This window comes from Otolemur garnettii, unplaced genomic scaffold, assembly GCF_000181295.1.
Source record: "Otolemur garnettii isolate 467f Iridium unplaced genomic scaffold, OtoGar3 scaffold00209, whole genome shotgun sequence".
In the NCBI taxonomy this organism is placed as follows: Eukaryota; Metazoa; Chordata; class Mammalia; order Primates; family Galagidae; genus Otolemur; species Otolemur garnettii.
This window is the reverse complement of record NW_003852604.1, coordinates 1,707,575-1,729,966: the sequence shown is the minus strand read 5'-3', so window position 1 is coordinate 1,729,966 and position 22,392 is coordinate 1,707,575. Positions and strand designations below refer to the sequence as shown.

Below are 22,392 nucleotides of genomic sequence, written 5' to 3'. Positions count from 1 at the left end.
TATCTCATAAATCCACAAATAGCGGATGTATTTACAATACAGATTAGGTATATTCTACTAACAATTTTATTAACGTTTCTTATTTATCTTCCATATAGTAGACTCTGCCAACTAAGTTTCATAAAGCAGGCCGGTAATCCCAGCACTCTGGGGGGCTGAGGTGGTGGATTGCCTAAACTCACGAACTGGAGACCAGCCTGAGCAAGAGTGAGACTCTGTCTCTAAAAATAGCCAGGTGTTATAGACGGCACCTTTAGTCCCAGCTACTTGGGAGGCTAAGGCAAGAGAATCCCTTGAGCCCAAGAGTTTGAGGTTGCTGTAAGCTATAACACCATGGCACTCTACCAGGGGGGACAAAGTGAGATTCTGTCTCAAAAAAAAAAAAAAGAAAAAGAAAAAAAGAATTCTTATTCCCAGAGGTAAGAACTGCCCAGGCTTTCTCTAGTTACATATTTACTGGTGACCTGTTCTTTCCAACACTTACATATGTTGGAAGACTATACTCTCCCCTGCTTTCTGCCCTGTAAGACTATAAGCTCCTGAAGAGTGTGGCTGTTATCTTTTAACTTCTCTGTGTTTCTGGCCCACCATAAACACCCACTACACACTGGTGAGTGGGCAAAGCTACTTTGTGACTTCTGCTTCAATATTAAGAGAGGCTTGCCTGAGATGGCTAAACAGCTTCATTGTTTAAACAAAGGGAGCTAATTTCTGGTGGGTAGCAGATCCACTGATGCCACCCACATGCAGCTGCAAAGAAATCATGGTGCATCAGAGATCTGTGGGCTTTTTCATTCTCTTCCAGTACAGTGGCATAAAATGGAATAGTCTTCTGACGCAGATACTTCATGTAAGACCGTATCAGTTGTGTCACTTTGCCTGTGCTTTGATATCTTTCTACAGTGTAGGCCATTCCTGCCTCACAAGAGGACTCCAAGCCCACCCAGGAGACGGGGACCCCGTCTGGGCCCAGCAGACAGTACGCTGGCAGCTTCTGTAGGCATTCCTGGATGTATCGCAGGCTCCTCTCATTCCGACCTGGCCTCCAGCTGGCATTTACCAGCCCCGCATGAGAGACGTCCAGTCGGGAAAACTTAAAATTGGGATCACCGCTGTGGAAAAGAAAAACAAAAAACTTTATTTACCCCCCTGTAATTTCTGGAGAGCGTTCCATCCCACAGCTCCCAGGCACTCCTTGTTTAAAGCATCATTATTGCAAAGCTGCTCATTTTGAGCGCTGACAATCTTTATTCCTTCTAATGAGTGAGTACATCCTCTCACTCCAGAACTGATTTGCGTGCATTGCAAAAATACATAAGGAAGAACACTCAGGAGAAGCCGCAGGAGTGATGAGTACGTGTTCTTCCTACCTCTCATGTTCATCCTCTCGGGGGCCTGCCTTGCAGGAGCTTCCAGCCTTGCTCTTATTACAGACTTTGAGCTTCAGGATATCGTCGGTTATATAGAGGATTGCCTTCAAGTACTTCACCCTCACTGACTTTGAAAATGCAACTGCTCTTATCCCCTCACCCAGACTTTCTTGACAACCTGGGAAGAAAGCAATGTTGTTGATCATCGAGTTCTCACTTCTGCTGCTGCCCACCCCTGATTAATAACTCACTGCAATGGCTTAGAAGTGCTCAAACTTGGGCTTATACCAGAATCAAGTGCAGCACATTACACCACAGATTGCTGTACCCCTCTTTGCAGCCCCAGAGTTCTCAGAATTTACATTTTTTTGTATGTTCTCAGGCCATGCTAATACTGTTAGTTGAGGACCCAATTTGAGAAGGACTGCTGTTGCCTGTTGCCTCTGACTTGTTACCTTGGATTCGAAATATCTGTCCCCAGTTTATGACTTCATGATTTTCCAGGACGTCTGGTACTTTTTGAGGAACTTTGGTGAATATACGATACACGTTTCTGTAAAGATCCATGTCGTCGGTCATCTCCTATATAGGATAGTGAGAGGTCCTATCAATTCCCTTGAACTTTATCTTCACTATTTCCTTATTGAAATTGTCAAAAAAAAAAAAAAGAAAAGAAAAAAGAAAGAAAGAAAGAAAGAAAAGAAAAGAAAAGAAAAGAAAAGAAAAGAAAATTTTAACAGAGCCCTTGATGGCTAAAGTTGGGCACATGGGTAATAAAACTTAGGCCTATAAAGTAAAGCTGACTTTTTGTCCAGGAACTGGAATTTGTTAGATATTTCACTGACAGGTTATAAGCCTGTTTATCTGATGGAGAACAAAGACAGGATGGAATCAGTCACCTTCCACCAGCTGCATATGTGCTTTATGTGTTGTGTCCCAGAGTGCCAATCAGAACCGTAAGAATGCAAACTGTTGCTCCATTGCCCACTTCTCCCACCTTCTGTGCCACTCGTATCCTCCTGTTGCAAATATATATATACTGTTCCTTGCGATACCTACATCAGGACACATTCTTGGTCTACAACAAGTCTGTGTTCCTGCACTCAAGTCCTTAAATTTGGCTCAGCGTAGATCTAAGGATGATTTCTGTAAGTTCAGGGCCTGTTATTTCACTCTTCAGCTGACAAAGTCTAGACACCCAGTACTATCTCCTTCTGGTACACTTTGAAGTTGGGTAATGTGATGTGTGCATGTTTGTTCTTTTTGTTTAGGATTGCTTTGACCAGTCAGGCTACTTTTTGGTCCTATAAAATTTTGAATTTAGAGAAAAATTACACTAGCATTTTGATAGGTATTGCATTGAATCTTTTGTATATATTTTGAATTGTATTGCTTCTGTTTATTCTGACAATGTTGATTCTTCTGATCCATATGCAATGGGGTATTTTTCCATTTGTTTGTGTTGTCTGTGATTTATCAGTGATCTGTAGTTTTCCTTGTAGAATCTTTCACCTTTTGGCTAAATTTATTCCTATATATTTTATTATTTTGGTAGTTGTTGTAAATGAGATTGAGTTCTTGATTTAGTTTTCAGCGTGATCATTCTTGGTGTATAGAAATGCTATTTTATGAAACTTAGCTGAATTATGAAGTCTACAAGTCTTTTGGAGAAGTCTTGATGGTTTTCTAGGTATAAAATTATATCATTAGTAAGTAGAGATGATTTGACTGCCTCTTCTCCAATTTGGATGCCCTTTATTTCTTTCTCTTGCCTGATGGCTTTGGTGAAGACTTACAGTAATGTGTTGACTAGGAGTGGTGCAATGGACCACTTCTTCTTCTGTTTCTCATGGGGAACACTTTCAACTTTTCCCCATTCAGTATGATATCGGACGTAGGTTGGTCATATATTGTTTTTATTATTTTGAGGTATGTTTCTCCTATGCTATTTTTTAAAGATTTTTATCAAAGAGGGATCTTGATTTCTACTGAATGATTTTTCTGCATCTATTTAGATGGTCATAAGGGTTTTGTTTTTAATTCTTTTTGTGTGGGGAGTCACATTTACTGGCTTATGTGTGTCGAACCATTCTTGCCTCAGGATGAAACCCACTTGATCATGGTAAATTATCCTTTTGATGTGTCAGTTTGCTGGTATTTAGTTGAGGATTTTTATGTCCATGTTCATCAGAGTTATGGATCGGTAATTTTAATTTTTGTCATATCCTTTCCTGGCTTTGGTATTTGGGTGATACTGCCTTCATATAATGAGTTAAGGAGGATTCCCTCCTTCTACATCTTTTGTTTATTTTCCCATTTTTTATGTTTAAACCTTTTTATTATTAAATCATAACTGTGTACATTGATGCATTTATGAGGTTCAGTGTGCTGATTTGATATACAATGTGAAATGCTTACATTGACCCGATTAACACATCCATCACAATTATACTCTTTTCTTAATAGTTTTGAAATGTACCATTGCATCATGCACATTAAGTGAGGTTCCCCCCAAATACCCTCTCCTCCTTCCTACCCCCTCCTTTCCCCTCTTCTCCCCTCTCTCTCCTTTTCCCTCCTACTTTCTGGACTATAGTTATGTTATATCATTTGTATGAATGTGTAGGTGATTATATATTGATTTCATAGTAGTACTGAGTACACTGGATACTTTTTTTCATTCTTGAGATACTTTACTAAGAAGAATATGTTCCAGCTCCATCCAGGTAAACATAAAAGATGTGAGACAGTATCTGTAGGACTGGCACCTGTTCTTTGTATGTCTGGTAGAATTCAACTGTGAATCCATTTAGTCTTGAGATTTTTTTATTGGGAACTTTTTTTGTTATGGGTTCAATCTTCCTACTTAATATTAGTCTATTCAGTAGTTCTGTTTCTTCTTGGTACCATAGCAGGAGGTTGTCCTAATGGTGTGTGCATATGTATGTAGGATTATTATAACCTCTTGCTTAAATAAATCCCTTTATCATTATAAAATGATATCTTGTTTGTATACGTTTCACTGTTTTTGATCCAAAGTCTTTTTTGTATAAGTATAGCTACTCTTGCTTGCTTTTGATTTCTGTTTTCACAAAATCTTTCTTTACCTTTTTACTTACGGTCTATGTCTTTATGCGTAAGGTGAGTTTCTTATAAGTGGATGAAGTTGGATCAGATTTTTATGCATCCTGCTGATCTATATCATTTAAGTAGGGCATTTTATCCGTTTACATTCAAGATTAATATTGATAGAGGAGGGTTTATTCTTGTCATATTGTTCACTGAATTTTTATTTTATACATCCTTTGTTTCTTTTTCTATTTTTGTCTTTGTGGTTTGATGAACCACAACCGCAGCTGTGTCAGCTCAAACTCAGAGCATGGGTGGGTGCAACCTAGCTTTAAACTCCGCACATGGCACCGTGGGGCTGTGAGCAGAGGGGGTGGGGCCCTTCTCAGGCAGGCTGCTCTGGCAGAAAACTGTGCAGAATGTGATTCCTACAGCACCTGGCACTTGTGGCCAGTTGCATACTGGGCTGTCTCCTTTCCTTGTCCCTCCCTAGGCAGGTGGGGGTTGCAGCCACATCAGCCCAAACTCAGCCTGAAGATGAGGCACATCTCAATATCAGACTCTTAAAACAGTACCTTGGACTGGTGTCCAGAAAGGCTGAAGTCCCACCAGGCAAGCATCACAAGTAAGAATCTGTGGAGAATACTGTCCACTCAAATCTCAGACTTAGCAGCCTACAGCAGAGTGGTGGGGACTGTCTCAGGGGAATGTGGGAATGTCTGGCCCTCTGTGGTTCCTCTGAGCTGCACAGTGGCTGCAGGCACACCTGCAGTTCCCTGGTACTTAGACTGGCGGAATGGGGCCCAGCTTCAGCTGAGCTAGGCTTGGATGCCTGTGGGCTTCCATATGGGTCCCTTTCTGGAGCAGAATCTCTGTTCAGTCTCCAAATAGCGCCTGTGTTAGGTCTGACACCTGTTTGAGTCAGGAGGCCCTCTTGTAGCCAGGACTGTAAAAGCCCATCTTAGAGAGTGGAGCCCTAGGAGTTTCTCTTTTACTGTTTCCCTGAGTCCAGGAGCTTTTCCCAGCTCTTCACCAGGCCCTGGCTAGGCAGGTTGCCCTGAATCCTGTCCCTACCCACTTTTGGTGCTTCCTGCTACTTCCCTGGTAAATCCCATTGTTTTCTTCTAGACAACCTGTTCAAAATGTGAGAAGCTACTTACTATGCTGGTTCCCCTCTATGGAAGAGGTACATACTCCTTGTATCTAGTCAGCTATCTTGAACCTAAAAGTTAAGTTTTAAATGGCAAAAAATAGAGAAATAGATAAAACTTCTGCTAAGGCATTTAAAGAAAAAACATGAAAGGAAAAGAGAAAATGAACATCATAGAGTAGTAGAGATGAGGAAGGAATAAAAGAGTTAGGAGGTTATGTGCTTCTCCAAGACAATAAGGCAATATATTTACTCATAAAAGAAATGTATGCTGTCTCTCAGTAATGAAACAAATAAAAAATTTCAACAAAAGAAAAAATTAGAAATGAAAAACTGCTTACCATTAAAAATTGTTTAGAATGTAGAATGGTCAGAATGAGTTTATTTTACTTATTATTATTATTATTTAAGACCATGTCTCACTCTCTTGGCCTGAGTAGAGTTCTCTGGTGTTCATAGTCACAGCAACTTCAAACTCTTGGGCTCAAGGGATCCTCTTGCCTCAGCTTCCAGAGTAGCTGGGACTACTGTCACTCTGCCACAATGCCCAGCTAATTGTACTTTTACCCTCGAATTCCTGAGCTCAAACAATCCCTCCCATCTTGGCCTCCCAGAGTGTTAGGATTATAGCATGAACCACTGTGCCCAGCCTTTACATTTATACTGTATATAAGCCAAAAATCAATGCATAATTTAATATTAGGCCATGGTAACAGATGGAAAGATCTGAATCTCAAACCTAGTAAAAAGAAGTAATAGGTCTGGTGTCATTTAAAAGAGAGATAATATTCACTGCTGGGGAGAATGTAGGTAACCAGTTTTTCCACTTACTAATGATGGAAATAAAATTGTGGTCATCTTTTGGGAAAGGAATCTATCATTGCCTACCAGACTTTTAAAAAAAAGTACTTTGACTTGGCAACAACTCTTTTGGAAATCAGTCATTATTGAGAAAAAGCTCCAGGATGTAAAGACATGTGTACAAGGATGTTTACTGAAGCATTGTTTACAGTGGCAAAGAACTGTGCAATTGGAATCCAACAATAGCAGAATGACTGGCTCAACTGCAGTTTACTCTGTGGAGCTTCGCAGTTGAGTTAGTGCCATATTGATTGACCCGAAGGCATGTCCATAATACATACGTTAAAGGCAAATTTAAAAGTGATGAAAGAAGGTGTGGTCAATGTTACTACCTGTGCTAGTATAAACAAGGATCCTGATTACCCAATAGGTAGGAAAGGAGAAGAGAAAGGGAGGTGAGAGATTATTAACTTCTTAAAACAATGCTGGAGTTTTCCACTTTGTATAACCAGCATATGTTACTTTTGTGATTAAAAATTAACAAAAAAAATTGTTGATTTTTTTCCAGATAAGTTCTCCTGTATCCCACCCTTAAAGGTTCTGATTCAAATTAGATTGAATTTTAATACCAAAAGGAGCATGGTATGCTATGGAATTAGGAAAGGTGAGTGTATGTCAAAGCAAATTGCATTATTTTACAATCTTTCCATTTTTGTCCTATTTGTATATATGTACAATAGCATTTCCATTTTTAATATTTTTATTTGTTGACTCGCGTTTAGAAAAATCTTAACCTTGTTCAAGCAAATGAAAATATGAAATCATGATTTTGTTGCTATAGTTACATTGCTAAATAGCTATAAAGTTATTGAAATAAAAAGAAACATTTGACCACCTATCGTTATTTAGCATACCACACTTTGAAGAAGTCCGGCTATGGAATCTAATCAACCTAGCTTTAATCCTTGAATCTAAATTGTCGGGAAGCCAGGAGATAAAATGAACAACCCTAGAGAAAGTGCTCATAAAAAGTATGTGGGGAGTGGCAGGCCCTGCCTGGTTCCCAACCTCTGAATCCCTCCTTTGCTCAAGCTATGGCCAATCCTGGTCCAGGTCAGAAACGAGTTTTGACCTGGAGTCGTTTATCATTATGAGGGACTCAGCTTCCGCACCCACAATGAAGCTGGGCTGGTCATTGGTGACTAGCTTCAGTTCACCAATTGGTGAAGCTTCAGTTCACCAATTCGATGTGCAGGGGAAGTTCCTAGACTCTAGGGCAGAAATTGTCCTAGCTTTGCATTTCAGCTTAATCATGTGCTTCTTAGTGTGATCTCAGCCATAATGATGGTAAATAATACTTACAACTATGTGTTGTGTACCAAATGTTTGATACATATAAACCTATATAATCTTCTGAAGAAGGTACTCGAATTATTCCCATTTACATATGATGAAACCAAGGCTCAGAGAAGTGCTTGTGGTGGTCAGCTAGTAAAACTGGCAGTCACCTGAATTTGAATTCAGGTGGGACAAGGCTTTAACACTCGGTCTCCTGAAGCCATGTTATTTAATATTTCTCAGTGTGGTTTTCTTATTCCTAAATTGGAGATATTATTATTATTATCATTATTTTTTGAAACAGGGTCTCACTAGGTTGCCCTAGTAGAGTGCTCTGGCATCACAGCTCACAGCAACCTCCCACTCTTAGACCCCTGCGATTCTCTTGCCATAGCCTCCCAAGTAGCTGGGGCTATAGGTGCCTGCCACAACACCCGGTTATTTTTTTGTTGCAGTTGTCATTGTTGTTTAGCTGGCCCTGGCTGGGTTTGAACCCGGCAGCCTCAGTGCATGTGGCTGGTGCCATAACCACTGTGCCATGGGCGCCGAGCCTAAATTGGAGATATTAGTGCTCACTTCATAAGGTTGTTCTGAGGATGACATTCACTAACCAGGGAGGTGCTTCTACACAGTTAGCTCTCAGGAATCATGAGTTCCTTCCTGGTTGCTAAGAGGCCATTTTTGCTAGAAGACATCTGCCCTGGTTTTTGTTTCTAAGTCACTGTTCTGAAATCCCACACGCCCACCTTTTCCTCTTGGTTTACGTTCTTTCAGCCCCTACAGCTGACTCCTGCTATCTCAGAGGGTCCTTAGTCTTCCAGCGTTAGCCTTGTCTTCCCGCAACCTTCCTCCGCCTCCACCATCCCTAACCTACCCGGATGAGTCCTGTGCTTGGAAGGGTGGGGATATAGTGCTCCGTGAGGTGCCAGGTACTGAAGGAGGGTCTTTACAATTCTCTAAATTTTCTATCATCTTACAAATGGCGCTAGTGAGTCCTTTGGAGCTGCCTGGCCCCACTTGTCACTGAGTGCCTACCTGTTTCTGGGGCCGGACGATAACCGTCTGGTACTCAGGCCAGGAGTCCACCAGCACCTCCATGTTGAAGGGGTTTCCGTGATTGATGTAATACACAGAGCCGTACACCTGCAAGAGGAGCAGAGGGACTAGCAGAGGCTGTAGGCTTCAGAGACGGGGACCTGGACGTGATGAGGAAGAGAGAAATGGAGGCCAAGCGAGGGCCCTGGGCCTAAGTCAGTGGTGGTAGTCAGATAAGCGCTGTCTCTAGAACCATTTCAATGGAAGTGAAGTTGCCAGCAAGAAGGCAGAAGAACTCACAGAGCCGTTGTGCCTGTCTGGACACCCGCGACGCTCTTAGCACATACGCCGTATGGATTTATTGAGTGCTCAAAATGACTTTAAAAGGCAAATGCTAATATTATTCTCATACCACAGATGAAAGGAACAAGGCACAGAAAGGTAAAGAAGCACACCCAGTGCCACCAAACCAGACGACAGCAGACATACCCTTCAGTCTGGCTTCAAAACCTATCTCCTGCTCAGCACCCCCACTGACTCTCCAAATGGACGATTAAACCCTAGAGTAGCCTCCAGCCTCCTCCTGAGGAGAAGCCTGTTTGCTTCTTATTCTCTGCATCCTCACTCCCATTCCCTCACCTCCCCGCTGCCCTTCACCTTCAGGGACTCAGGGATATTTCTGGCCAAGGATTTGTAGAGGGTCAGCAGCTTCTGGGAATTATTCAGTAGAATCATTTTCTGTTACAGTCCTTGAGCCCTTCAAACAGGAAATCCTGAAAAGATAAGAAGTAAAGGGAGAATGCTAAGAGACCATATGAATTAAAAATGCTCTTCATGCAGACTATGAGGTAGGTATTGTTAGTTATCATCCTCATTCTGGGGACATCAGAGCTCAGGGAGACTAAATAAATTCCTCAGTTTCTTCCAGAGCTAGGTGGCAGCGTCATATTTTGAAACCATGTATGAAGGACTCCAAAACCCATGTTCCTTCTCCTTGGTGGAATGAGTTGGAAATGAACATTAAGAGTTCTGTAAGGTTTCCAAATGCCTGCGGTAGATCTGTGAACCATCATCACTATATCCTAGAAAACCAGGGGCCACAAAGAAACCAGAGTCTTCCCACCTTCCTCAGCTGGTAACATCCTATTCACTATGTCAGAATTCAGGCTCCAGGATGTGAAGGACTTGCATGTGGGAAGTGCACAGCAAATGTCGGTGACTATTCATTATGAATAATAAAGACAATCATTAAAATGTGGCCTCTCATGGACTTTTGATAAGCATATGGGTAATCACATGTTTTCCAGACAGTAATTTGGCAGAATATTTCAAGAATCAGAATTATCCCCACCTTTTAACCAAGTAATTTTACTTGCAGAAATCTATCTAAAATTATAACCACAAAAGGTAACAATTATGTACAAAGATGCCCCTGATGCTGTTATTTTTTTAATGATAGAAAATTTTTGGAAGCATCTTAACTTTTCAAAATAGAAGAGTAGTTAAATAGATTATGGCGTATCTCTACTGTAAGACAGACCATTATGCAAGCTCTAAGGTTAGGTTTAAAAATATTTTTTAGTAAGTACTATATGCTATGTTATAGTGTTAAAAGAAGGCAGTAAACAGAATTCTAGATGGCACATGATTAAAATCACCTACAAAAAATTGCATGCAAAGTATATATCCACTTATCTATATAAAGATGTTAATAGCTCTTCATTCAGCTGGTAAAATTATTTTATATTTTATACTTTTTTTGAATCTATCAATTTTGACAACAATTTTGTATTGCTTTTATAATTAGAAAAAACAATTTTTTTAAATAAAAGTTTGACTCTGTTTAGTGAGCCAGGCATTGATTAAATATGATAAGTGATTAAGGATGAAAAGGAGTTAGTTAAAGGGGCTACTGAGAATGGGAGAGAATTAAGGCCTCTGGACAAAAAAGTTGGAAAGGAGCCTGACACAAAAGGAGGAATTTAGAGTGGGTGTGACCTAGTTAACCAAGTATGTGCTATTCCTGTAAAATTATAACTTCTAGCCTGCCACCCAGGACGTCTAGCCAATAAATGATCTCCCCATAAAACTGACATAAGGATCCCCCTCACAGAACAATGCACACCATACTTACCACAAATATCATGAGACTAACAGACGGCATGCCAATCACTAGTAAAATAACGGTTGATAATTATCGATACAGAATAAAGAAAATTGAATTTATGTGACAACAATGTTGGTTCAACAACAACCAATGAAATCAGGAGAGCGTGGCAGAAAGCCTAGGGGAACGCATGGGGATCCTTACAGAGAAATGTAGGGGAATTGGATGAAAGTACCTATATAGTTGCATTGTCTTTGGGTGTCAGCTCCTCTCACTCAAGAGAGATTCTTTTCCAATCTCCTAGAAAACTCTATGATTATCTTTGTTTTACTTTAAAGCTTATCTCTGCTTTACTTTTTTTTTTTTTTTTTTGTCTGTTTGTTTTGAGATAGACTCTTACTCTGTTGCCCACTCTAGAGTGCCCTAGATAGCAATCTCAAACTCCTGGGCTCGAGCTATCCTCCTGCCTCAGCCTCCTGAGTAGCTGGGACTATAGTGCATGGCTAATTTATTCTATTTTCAGTAGAGACAGAGTCTTACTCAGGCTGGCCTTGAACTCTTGAACTCAAGGAATCCTCCCACCTCAACCTCCCAGACTCTACTTTAAATAAAAGTTCCACCTCTTTCTTTCCTATATTGTAGTGCCAGCTGCCTCATTTCCACTCTGCCAGGGTCTTGCTCTCCCTTTGACTCAGCCAAACCTGCTAGTTCTGCTGGGTGAACCTGACCAGGTCTGCTGAACAGACGTGAATTCTCATCTCTACCAATAAGGGTGTTTCATAGCATGCAGTGTTTAACCTTAATTAAAAAATTTCAGAACAAAAAACTTTTTTTTTTTCCTTTTTAACATGGATTTCAGTGGGCTTTTCTCAAGCTCTCTACTATTAATATCTTAATCCAGGACTCTGAGCAGAATTGAAGGGGTCTTGTGCTTTGTCCTTCACCTTGGATTTGGGACTGCCCTAATTTTGGAGCAAACTCCACTTCTCAGCCTTTATTCTCTCCTGCCAATAAGACAGTACAGGGACAGGACTTAGACCTCATTTGTAACCAAGGATGACACTGTGGTTCAGCATGTCCCAGCCAGCTTACCTAACTGTAAAAGAAGAACCACCAAATGACCTCCTCATTGCTGGACTTCAGCCCATACCCATGTAAGGAGTGTAAGGAGGGTCCAGCTTGTTCATCTGTTGAGTGATATCTTTCAGGATCATAAAAACAAGGTGCTGACACCAGCTAATAAGAAACCTGGCTGTAAAGAAACCAGACCTAGCTGGATTTAACCACCTAAGCCAGAAAGGACGCCAAAATGGACTTTTCCCTTATTACATCTCATTTTAATGCTAAAAATCATGTCCAGGGGTAGAGATTTAAAATGCTGATGTTACACATGATGCATAAAGAAGTGGGACTGCCAAGTGTGCCACCCCCAACAGAACCCCACTTCCATAGGTGATGATGTCAAACTGACACCTTCCTCCTCTTTACAACCCCATACCAGTTCCCCAGCCCTTTGTCCGGAGAGCCAGTCTGGTTGCCCCCTTAACCAGCACTATCTCTTTTTTTTGTTTGAACAGAAAGGCCCACTAAAAGCCTTGCCTGTAGAAAGCTCTCTGGTTTCATGCCTATTTCTGTTGACTCAGGCACCAGGAATCCAAAGTCTGGTATTCAAATGTGGACAAATGAAAAAGAATACGTGAATACGTGCTCACACTAGCCTGGTACAAGTATATCTCTTGCTCTTTTTCTTATATCTCTATATTACATCAAAGGCTTTTTACAGTTAGGATGTTGAAAAAATAAACAAATGATAAACATTTATTTTGGCACAGTGTCAGGCATGCATAAGTATCTTTGTCTTTGGTTTCTCTGATGTATGCATATACAGTGAACAATGTCATATGCATATACAGTGAACAATGTCATATGCTACTAATATTCAGACGATCATATTATTATTATCACTGGAGGCTCCAGAAATCCATTTCTCTCTACCTCTTCACATGTCCATCCTGTGACTACAATATGCCTTGATTACACCAGGATTAATCTTTATGCCTGGTCATGTTTGTTACCTCAAAGAATCCAGACTCCCAGAACATTCTCCATCTCCCCATTCAATCCCATTAAGGCTCCATCTCCTCTGGAATTTAGGAATCTGTTTTTAGCAACATTTCCAATTTCCTCACCTCTTCTGTGAACATTTCCTTCAGTGTTTCACTCCTGACTCTTTCCTGGGGACATTGATGCTGCTTCAGCCCTTTCAAACAGCAAGTGGCTTTTATTCAATAGCTCTCAAACCATCGGCGTCCCCATCTGCCTTACTCCCCATTGCTGACTTCAGACCCTTTTTCCAGTTTTGAATCTCATGACATTGGATTACATCACCAGTTATCCCCTCGCTCTTGCCTTCATCTGCCAATCTCAAGGTTATTACTCTTCATTTCTCAAGGATTGTAGTTCTTGGCTTATGGACACTTGTGCTAATATTTTCACTGTTGTAATGCTTGGTGATTTTAATACATGTGTCAAGGATATTTCCAACTGCTGTTTTCAGTCCCTTGAACTCATCTTCTTCAATAATCTTTGTTCATCACCTTTCTTCAGCCACCCACTTCCCTGGTCATAGCCCAAACCTTACCATTACCAACAATTATAACCTCTCCATAATTCCATAATCATGATTTTGTGCTTCCTGCTCTCTGACAATCACCGCATTTTCAGCTCATCCCTCACTCATGTTTCCCCTGTTTTAAAATATTAATACATAAATCTCATAATAAATAAAACAACCATTATAATCACTGCCTTTCTTCCCTTTCTTTTTTTTTTTTTTTTTGATACAGTCTTACTATGCCACCCTTGGTAGAGTGCTGTGATGTCACAGCTCACAGCAACCTCAAACTCCTGGACTTAAGCGATTCTCCTGCCTCAGCCTCCCAAGTAGCTGAGATTACAGGTGCCTACCACAATGCCCAGCTATTATTTTTGTGGCAGTTGACATTGTTTTAGCTGGCTGGGCTGGTTCAAACCCACCAGCCTCAGTGTATGTGGCCAATACCTTACCCACAGAGCTACAGCACTGCCAACAATCATTGCCTTTCATCTACCCTCAGTCACCTTGCCCTCATTTCATGTCATTGCTATACTCACATGGCAAAACCACAAACCTGGGGAAATTCAACTCTCTTCCTAGTTTTGGCCTGATCTTGGCTGAATATGGCTAGAGAAAAAACCCCACACTTTCATGCTGATGAGTTTTACTTCAGACTTATGACCACATACCACAAGTGGGCTCCTGTGACTACCAGGCAATCATCTTAGACTTCCTCAGTGCATTCAGTCTCCCACAGCTTATATGACTATTTCACCACTTCCTTTCTCCTCAAAACCATACTTCTTCACTATTTTCATTCTCCACAGATGGCCTCATATCTGACTTCACTGAGAAAATTTAGATTGTCAGAGGAGAGCTTTCTGTCTTGCCACAACTTCCTACTTATCAAATCGTCACCTGCATAGTCTCACTTCTCTCTTGTTACCATCGATGAATAACCCATACGATGATCCGAAAGCTCTCCCTCCATTTGAGTGTTTATTGCGCTGACTTTTGTCCACTGAAGGATATTGCTCTAGCAAGTTTTGCATCTTTCTTCCACATCATCATTTTTCTATCCTCTATTAAATCTTCTGGTCAGCATAGATCTATACCTTTTTCTAACATATAAAAACAAAATCTTCTCTTGATGACAATTTTTTGTTCCAGTTATTTCCCCATTTCTTGGTTCCCTTTCTAGCAAAATTCATTGAAAATGTTTTCTATACACACTATCTCTAATTCCTCTCCTAATCTTACCTAATTGGGGTTTGCTGCTGCCATTGCACGCAAACTCCTTTGTCAAAGCCTTCAGTGTTCTCCATGTTATTATATCTAATAGCACAGTCTTGATTGTCACCTCACTTGATCTTTCAGCAGTCTTTAACACAGTTGACCATCCTCTGATGGACTTTCTTCACTTGGCTTCCAAGCCAATGACACTGTCTTGGTTGTCCTTTAACTTCACTGGTTATTTCTTCTCAGTCTCCTTTGCAGACTCTTCTCTTTTCACCGATGTCTTAATGTCAGATCACTTCAGCCCAATCCATTGGTCTTTATTTCTATTTTCATGTACTTCCTTGTGATCCCATTCTGTCCTATCACCCTAAAATCAATCTATATGCCCATGACTAAGAAATATATATCACCAACTCAAACTCAAGACATGTATTTAATGGCCTGTTTGATATCTCCTCTTGGATTCCATCTAATAAACATCTCAAACTTGTCATGTTCCAAAACGAGCTCCTTATCTACTTCCTCCACCAGCCTGCTTTGCCTGCAGCCTCTCTCAGCTTCGTTGATAGCAACTCCAGCTTACCAGTTCAAATAAAAACTCTAGGAGTTATCCTTAAGTACCCCCTTCTTTCTAACTTCATATCCAATTCATTAAAAAATTCTGCTACTTATGTTTGGAAGAAAATTCTCTGTGGGTCTCATACATTTCTACACGTCTTATGAGCAGAAGCACTGATTTTGTTCCTGGCTATCTTTTCAAGGAAGTTTGTTTTGTTCTGAACCAGGAGGCAGATTTGTTTCCTGGATAATATAAGAAAGATGATGTGTCTCTGTGCAGCAAAGTTCAGGCACGTTCCCTTGTACTTCACTATAAAACATTCAGGTTCCCTAAATTCAGGGTTCCTTGGCTGCCACACAAATTTAATGCATTTTCAACATTCACCTGACTTTCTGCATTGTCTCCATGGGACTTGTGGGGCAATGGGAACTGACAGAACCATGGAATTCATTCCACTTGCTGTGCCATGAATCATAAATCACATCTTTCTGACCCAGGAGGCTTGTGTCTTCTGCCAAGATCTGTGAGATTGTACCAGGTGAACTTGTTAACTTAAAAGTAGGGTCAGCTTTTAGGTCCTTAACAGATGTTGACGGTTCTACCTCCAAAATACAGTACATCCAGACTCCAACGACTCTTACTTTAGCCTCTGTCATGACCCACCATGGGCTCCTGCTTAGAGTACCCCAAGATTCTCCTAACTCCTCTCTGTTTCTCTCTTTTTGTCAACACAGAAATATTTAAAATATTTTAAAATAGAGGCCAAGTTGTGTCATTCCTTTGTCCAGCTCCTGAAATGATGTTGGGAGTAATTTCAGGAGCTAGACAAAAAAAGACAAATTCCTTACAACATCCCTCTAAGTTCTCCATGACTTAGCCTCCAACCACCTCCCTGACTACCCTTTCAACTTTACTCTCTTTGGCCACTCTGTTTCAGCCACCTGGCTTGCCATTCTTTTAGACATGACAGAGCTGCTCTTGCCAAGGAGATATGTCCAGAGGGAGTCCAGGTGTGCCTGGGCAGCTGGTTAATCCTAGCAGAAGGGAAATATGTTGGACATGGGACAGGATCCAGAGATGAGTCTTTGGTGAGAAACAAAAGTCATATAGATAATGTTTTTATAAGACTGGTGTACTCTTCATATACCAGTATATAGCACATTACTCTTATAATTTGCTTTCTTCATTTGAAAGTATTTTCATGGGGTGGTGCCTGTGACTCAATGGGTAGGGTGCTGGCCCCATATACCAAGGGTAGGGGGTTCAAACCCGGCCCCTGCCAAACAGCAACAAAAAATAGCTGGATGTTGTGGCAGGCACCTGTAGTCCCAGCTACTGGGAGGCTGAGGCAAGAGGATCATGTAAGCCCAGGAGTTGGAGGTTGCTGTGAGCTGTGATACTACAGCACTCTACCCAGGGCGATAAAGTGAGACTTGGTCTCTACAAAAAAAAAAAAAAAGAAAAGAAAGAAAGAAACAAAGAAACAGAGTATTTTCATGAATATACTCACTTGACATTAAGCATTTTTCTCAATGTTACTTTGAGTGGGTCTAATCTAATTTACTTAACCACTTTCTTATGGTTGAACATCTTTTTTCTGACTTTTCACTGTACTCAACATCTCTGTTATTAACTTCCTGGGCTTTCAAAGCATTTCCTAAGATTACATTTCAAGAATGAAAATTAAGAATCATGAATGATTAATAATTTTTAAGATTTTTTTCTGTATTGCCTTGAAAGTCTTCTGATTATCACTCTTGGTTAAGTGAGTTGCTATTATTTTATAATAACCTGTGATTCTGTTTTGATCAAATGTTTTGAGCCTTTTAACATCTTTGACAAATGTCCACTAAATCTAGGTAATTTGAATGTGTAGGTACCAGTAAGCTTCCATTTTCCTGTCATTATAGCAACTAGATAGGACTTACAATGTTTTTGTTTGCAATATTGTTTGTTGATTCTGATTCAACAGTCTGTAAATCCTTAGCTTGATGGGTTATTAGCAAGTGCTTATGTTTTGTATAGAGATCTGGCTTTATGGAGCCTCTATTATATCATACACAGTATCTTATTTAGTTGTCTCACTAGCCCAAGTTATGCTCATTTTACAGATGAGGAAACTAAAGCTCAGTGTGTGATTTATTCAAAGTCATTCAGCTAGGCCAGTGGCAGACATAGGATCTGCACCTTCTTGTCTGATTTCAGTTCCATTGCTAGCCACAATCTGCCTCAAGATTGCCTAGGTTTGTGGCAAGACCTTGGCTGGGAGAACAACTTCCTTGTGGGCTCCTTTCCCATCTCTAGGGCTACTGAATGTGCCAGTTCCTTTGACCACTTGTCAGTTCCAGAGCAGACTCTTGCCTCAGCCTTCAAGATCAGCTCTGGCTTTCTTCAGAGTTCAGTCCAGGCTCATGGGGTTGAGAAGTCCAGGGCTGGACTCAGACCCCTATGCCTCCTTTCTGAGAAACATCTGCCACCTGACAGAAAGTGGTCACTCTGTAGGACTCCAGCAGGGGCTTCTCCAACTCTATGTCCCTGATGCATCTAGTCTGTGGATCAAAACAGGAAGGTCTCTCCTTAGGTCAGCCCCTCAGGGCTCTCTGGTTCAGCTCACTTTTGATACCAGTCTTGCCACAGTCAGTACTATTACAGGGTAGCTTCCTGAAACACTCAGGGCAGCCTGGACTTGGGTGGTAATGTGGACTCTGTAAATGGCAGCAGTGAATTCTGATTTTATAGGTGCTGAGTTTGTGCTAATCAGCCTTGGGCTCTTCAAACTGCTTTTCAAGATGACCCCACTCCTCTCCGATTCTGGGTCCCACCCAGCTGGCTAGCCCTGAATGTCCTTCCATCCCTTGGGGTTCTGCAATTCCATCATGGGATGATGGTAGAAGATAGTAAAGGAGAGCCATTTGGGGATGGCCCCACTTCCCAAAGAGGTGGTTAAGTATTACATACAGGAACTCTGACAGAACTGAAAAGAATATTCACCATAAATCATATGCTGCCAAAAGACCACTCTGAATTAGTGCTTCATAATTCCTGTGCTGGTTTTGTAAGTAGAATAATTGAATTGCATTGTGCTTTTTCTGTTGTTACAAGCATACATTTATAAAACACATACATTTTAAAGCTATTGTAGTCTTTGTGTATGATCTGGTCTGCCTTGATTTTTTAATATACCCGATGACAAAAAGAGTGTCCATGAATTTGGCCATCTGTGAACTTCTCTGATGCCCTGAAACTCTTGCTTATGGCAGGGCATTAGGACTGCAGGCCTGGGTGACTGTAGGAAGCTGGTGCTGGCCCACCCTCTGCATCTTCTCACAATGTGTCGAGGATCTCTGAGATGCTTCTGTCATATCAATGTCCTTCCATAACCTTTAGCAGTGTAAAACTAGAATGTAGCAGCTGCCTCAGGAAGTGAGGTGTCCATCTGATGGCAGTTGGCACCTATCCATAGAATCCAGAAGCCATTTAGGGATTCTGAAGCAACTTGCCTTTGAAAGATATTTTGGAGGACTATGAAGAGACCTAAAGGTCAAAAGATCACTCTATCCCACCTTGGGCAAAATTAAGTCTTTAAAAAAGTTATCTTGAGGCAATGATTAGATATTCACACATCTCTTCTAGCTTGGTAGTACATTTCTGATCTCCACTGAACTCACCAAAAGATGTTCCTACTCACCAATCAGGGGGATTTTTTTTTTTTTGACACTAAGAGTCTTTTGAGAGTCAAGGTAGTCTCTGTTGGCTTCCAACATGGCAGGAGGACACACGGGCCAGGGGTTCTCCTGAAACACCAGCTTTGTCTCGGAGTTGCTAATGAGGTTCCTCTTGATGGTCCACAGGAGCTTCCTAATACTTAATTCAGGATGCTTGAAGATTGAGCATATTCTGCACTTCCAGATACTCAGGGAGGTGTTTTTCAGCCAGTCTGAGGACCTCAAACTGACAGTGGCTTTAGTTGTGGTTGTACCTTTCTATGGCAGAACTAACTCCAACTAGCTCTAACTGAGTGGTAAGGCACAGAAGGGCCAAGTGAATGCAAAGTGAATTGCCAAGTAAATTCTTTGGAGTAAAAAAAAACTGATAGCACCAATCTGAATGTGTCCTGGAAAAGGACAGAGGTTTCTGGAATTTGAGGCAAGCAATAACCTGCCAGTATAGAAACACTGAAGACCTAAAAGTGGAATTCTGAAGCTTTCACAGGGGAGGAAAAGAGAGATGTAGGGATGTCACAGAGCTGGAAAGTCATGTCAGATTGTTCTAGGAAGATGCAGACGTTTCAATGACTTCTGAGAAATAGAGAAATGAGATATGGTTCTGGGTGGGTCAGGGATTTGGGAAGATGTGAGCTCCAGAGAACATGCTTTCTTGACTTGGGGCACCTGAGAACATTTTAGAGCAGCTCCGTGGCTCTCTACTGTGTTCTGGTCCTCTTAGAGACAAAAGCAGTGAAAAGCAAAACCATTATTGGCTGGGTTTGCTTGCAAAAAAGCAAAAGGGTGCTCTATAGGTTGTGCCTAAATATTTTCTTCCCTGATTCTTTTGTCTCTTATTCTCCATTTTTCTAACCCAAACTCAGCTTTCATTCCTTGTCTGGTACCTGCTAGCAGGCAGCCCACGCATTTTCTAAATCAACACACTAAAACTTTGGGTAAGAGAAATACCCAGCGTCTTCTATCTTCTTCCTTTGTAACCAACAACCTGATTTCAGTTGCTGCATATCTTCCCTGTAAGAGAGGGAAGGAAAATCGGAAAGGAGGATTATTAGAGATTGCCTAATCTCAACCTCCCATTTTTACTGGAGAAAACTAAGTCCCAGAGAGTGGACCCATTATTCCATGTGTAAAACTGAGGCCAGAACCCAGACATTCCAAGTGCCAAGCCACTGTGGTTTGTTTGGCGAGATGCTGGTTCCCATTTTGTAATGCACTTTGCATGTTGTGGTTTTAAGAAACACCTTCAACATCTCCTTTAAGCCTCTTCCTCTTGGGGCATTTGTTGACTTAATTTGCACAATTATTTGAACTAGAAACTTTTTCCTCATCCTCTAGCCTGGTCGTGGCTTGAATAATTTGAATAACAAGTCCTCCTCCTATGTCAAGAAAAAAAATTGATTTATTTTTCTTTAAATATGTATTTTGTCTTCTCTAGTTCAAGATATTATTTTCTATATTATAGTTAGTATCAGAACATCTAGAAGATTCAGTAGCCATCAGCAATTTTACAGACAATCATACTTCATGGAGAAAGAGGTCAGATGCGTTTTCCTCCATTGTGTTTAACTTTCTTTTTTTAAAAACTACTTTATTGAGATGTGAGTGACATACAAAAAGCTGTATGTGTTTAATGTATAAACCTTGATAAGTATAAAGATAAATGCTCATGATACCTATACCACAATCTAAACCATAAACATATCCACCACCTTTAAAAGTTTCCTCTTGCCCTTTCTCTGTTATTATTATTATGTGTTTATGTGTGTGTGTTTAATAAGAACATTTAACAAATGATCTACTATCTTTCTTTCTGAATTGGCAGAAGCCTTGACACTTGCTCTGACACTGCTGAATCACTTTGTAAATCATTATGTAGCAAGTTAATTGGGCAGAGTGAGATTGAACATAAGCAAAGAGTGGAATGGATTTGCTAATACTTATCCTCCACAGAAACATCGATTTAAACAATTACCCATGCACAAAAATACCTTCACAAGAGCCGAGGAAACCAGATCAGAGATTATAGCATCTGAGTATAGCATAGAAATAAGAAGAGATGGATTCAGAATATAGGAAAGACATTACCTGTGTTACCCTCCCTCCAGCCCCGGGCAGTACAGAATGGAAAGAGGCACCTGGGGAAAGTAAAGGGAATTGAACATAAGACTATGCCTTGGATCTTAACACCAAGTCTGCTTCAATAAAACCCAGTGGCACGAATGCCCCTATGGCCCAAACTCCAGGTCTATACCTGGAGATTGAGCTAGACTAGATATTACAGCCCGAGCTCCAGGCTTGCCTGGTGAGCTTGGTCTCTAGGTATACTCCAGTGTTTGGCCTACCTCAGTATAGCATACTAGTGCACTAGATACTAACCTAGTCCTGGCACCAGGCCAGCCTCAACAACCCTAGGCTCCAGACTGCCCACAAGGACTAGCCTAAACCCCACAATTCCAGGCTTGGCCATCCCAGCATCAGGCTGACCCCTACAGCTCTAGTCACAAGGGTACAGCCCACAGATCCAACCTTCAGGCTGGCCTCTGTGGATATAGGATCCAAGCCTTCCCAGTACCAAACTAGCTCTTATGGTCCCACACTTCAGGCCTCCCCTAGGTTCTAGACCAGTGGTTCTCAACCTATGGGTCACAACCCCTTTTTAACAATGAAAATACATTGTGGCATTAGGAAGGTTGAGAACCACTCACTGTTCTAGACCATCCCAGAAGGAGTTTGGCCCCTAAACTCCCAGGTTTTAGGCCCGCTCCAGTGCTATGTTGGCACCCCTAGCCTCAGGCACCTGGCCAACATCTGCAGAGACTCCAGGCCAGCCCAGTGCCAAGCTAGTTCCTGCAGCTCCATTCCACAGGCCAATTTCTGTGTCCCATGAGTCAGCAGATTCAGGGGCCAGGCTTCAGCATTAAGCTGATGCCCACAGACTTTATATCAAAAACTGCACCTGTAGATCCACCTTCCAATACTGTCTCCACACTTAGGTCCCAGGCTAGCCCTTATGGAACTGAGCTCTAGACCATTACCCACATATCCAGCCTCCAGCCAGTCCCTACACTCTTAGGCTCGGGGCCAGTCCAGCACCCACAGTCTCAGGCTCTAGACTTGTTCCACGCCTGCTCCAGCCCCAGGTCAGCCCTAGGCCTCAGACTGGTTTCTGTGGTCTTATTCTCTAACAGACCCATCTCAGTTGGACCCAAGGCTAGGTTAGCCATTATGGACAAAGTTTCAGGACCAACCTCAAAAACTCAAGCTCCAACTGGGTGTGGTGGCTCATAGCTATAATCCTAGAACTCTGGGAGGCTGAGGTGGGTGGATTGCTTGAGCTCCAGCATTTGAGACCAGCCTGACCACCAAGAGTGAGACCCTGTATATATATATATATATATATATA

The 22,392-nt window shown here is 41.4% G+C and overlaps 1 protein-coding gene across 2 annotated transcripts in view; it reads right to left on the bottom strand.

Annotated features, from left to right (window-relative positions):
- Positions 1–353: 353 nt before the first annotated feature.
- Positions 354–22,392, bottom strand: part of GLYATL1 (glycine-N-acyltransferase like 1) — a 37,697-nt gene continuing 15,658 nt past the window's right edge. Inside the window, exons 2-6 of one of the 2 annotated variants that reach the window (XM_023507843.1) lie at positions 9,403–9,536; positions 8,764–8,871; positions 1,826–1,952; positions 1,371–1,548; positions 354–1,112 (exon numbers count right to left, since the gene is read on the bottom strand). In XM_023507843.1, the coding sequence (XP_023363611.1) occupies positions 674–1,112; positions 1,371–1,548; positions 1,826–1,952; positions 8,764–8,871; positions 9,403–9,498 (948 nt within the window). In that variant the 5' untranslated portion in view covers positions 9,499–9,536 and the 3' untranslated portion in view covers positions 354–673. The remainder of the gene's footprint in view (positions 1,113–1,370; positions 1,549–1,825; positions 1,953–8,763; positions 8,872–9,402; positions 9,537–22,392) is intronic. The other variant, XM_003801400.2, reaches the window with a different exon arrangement.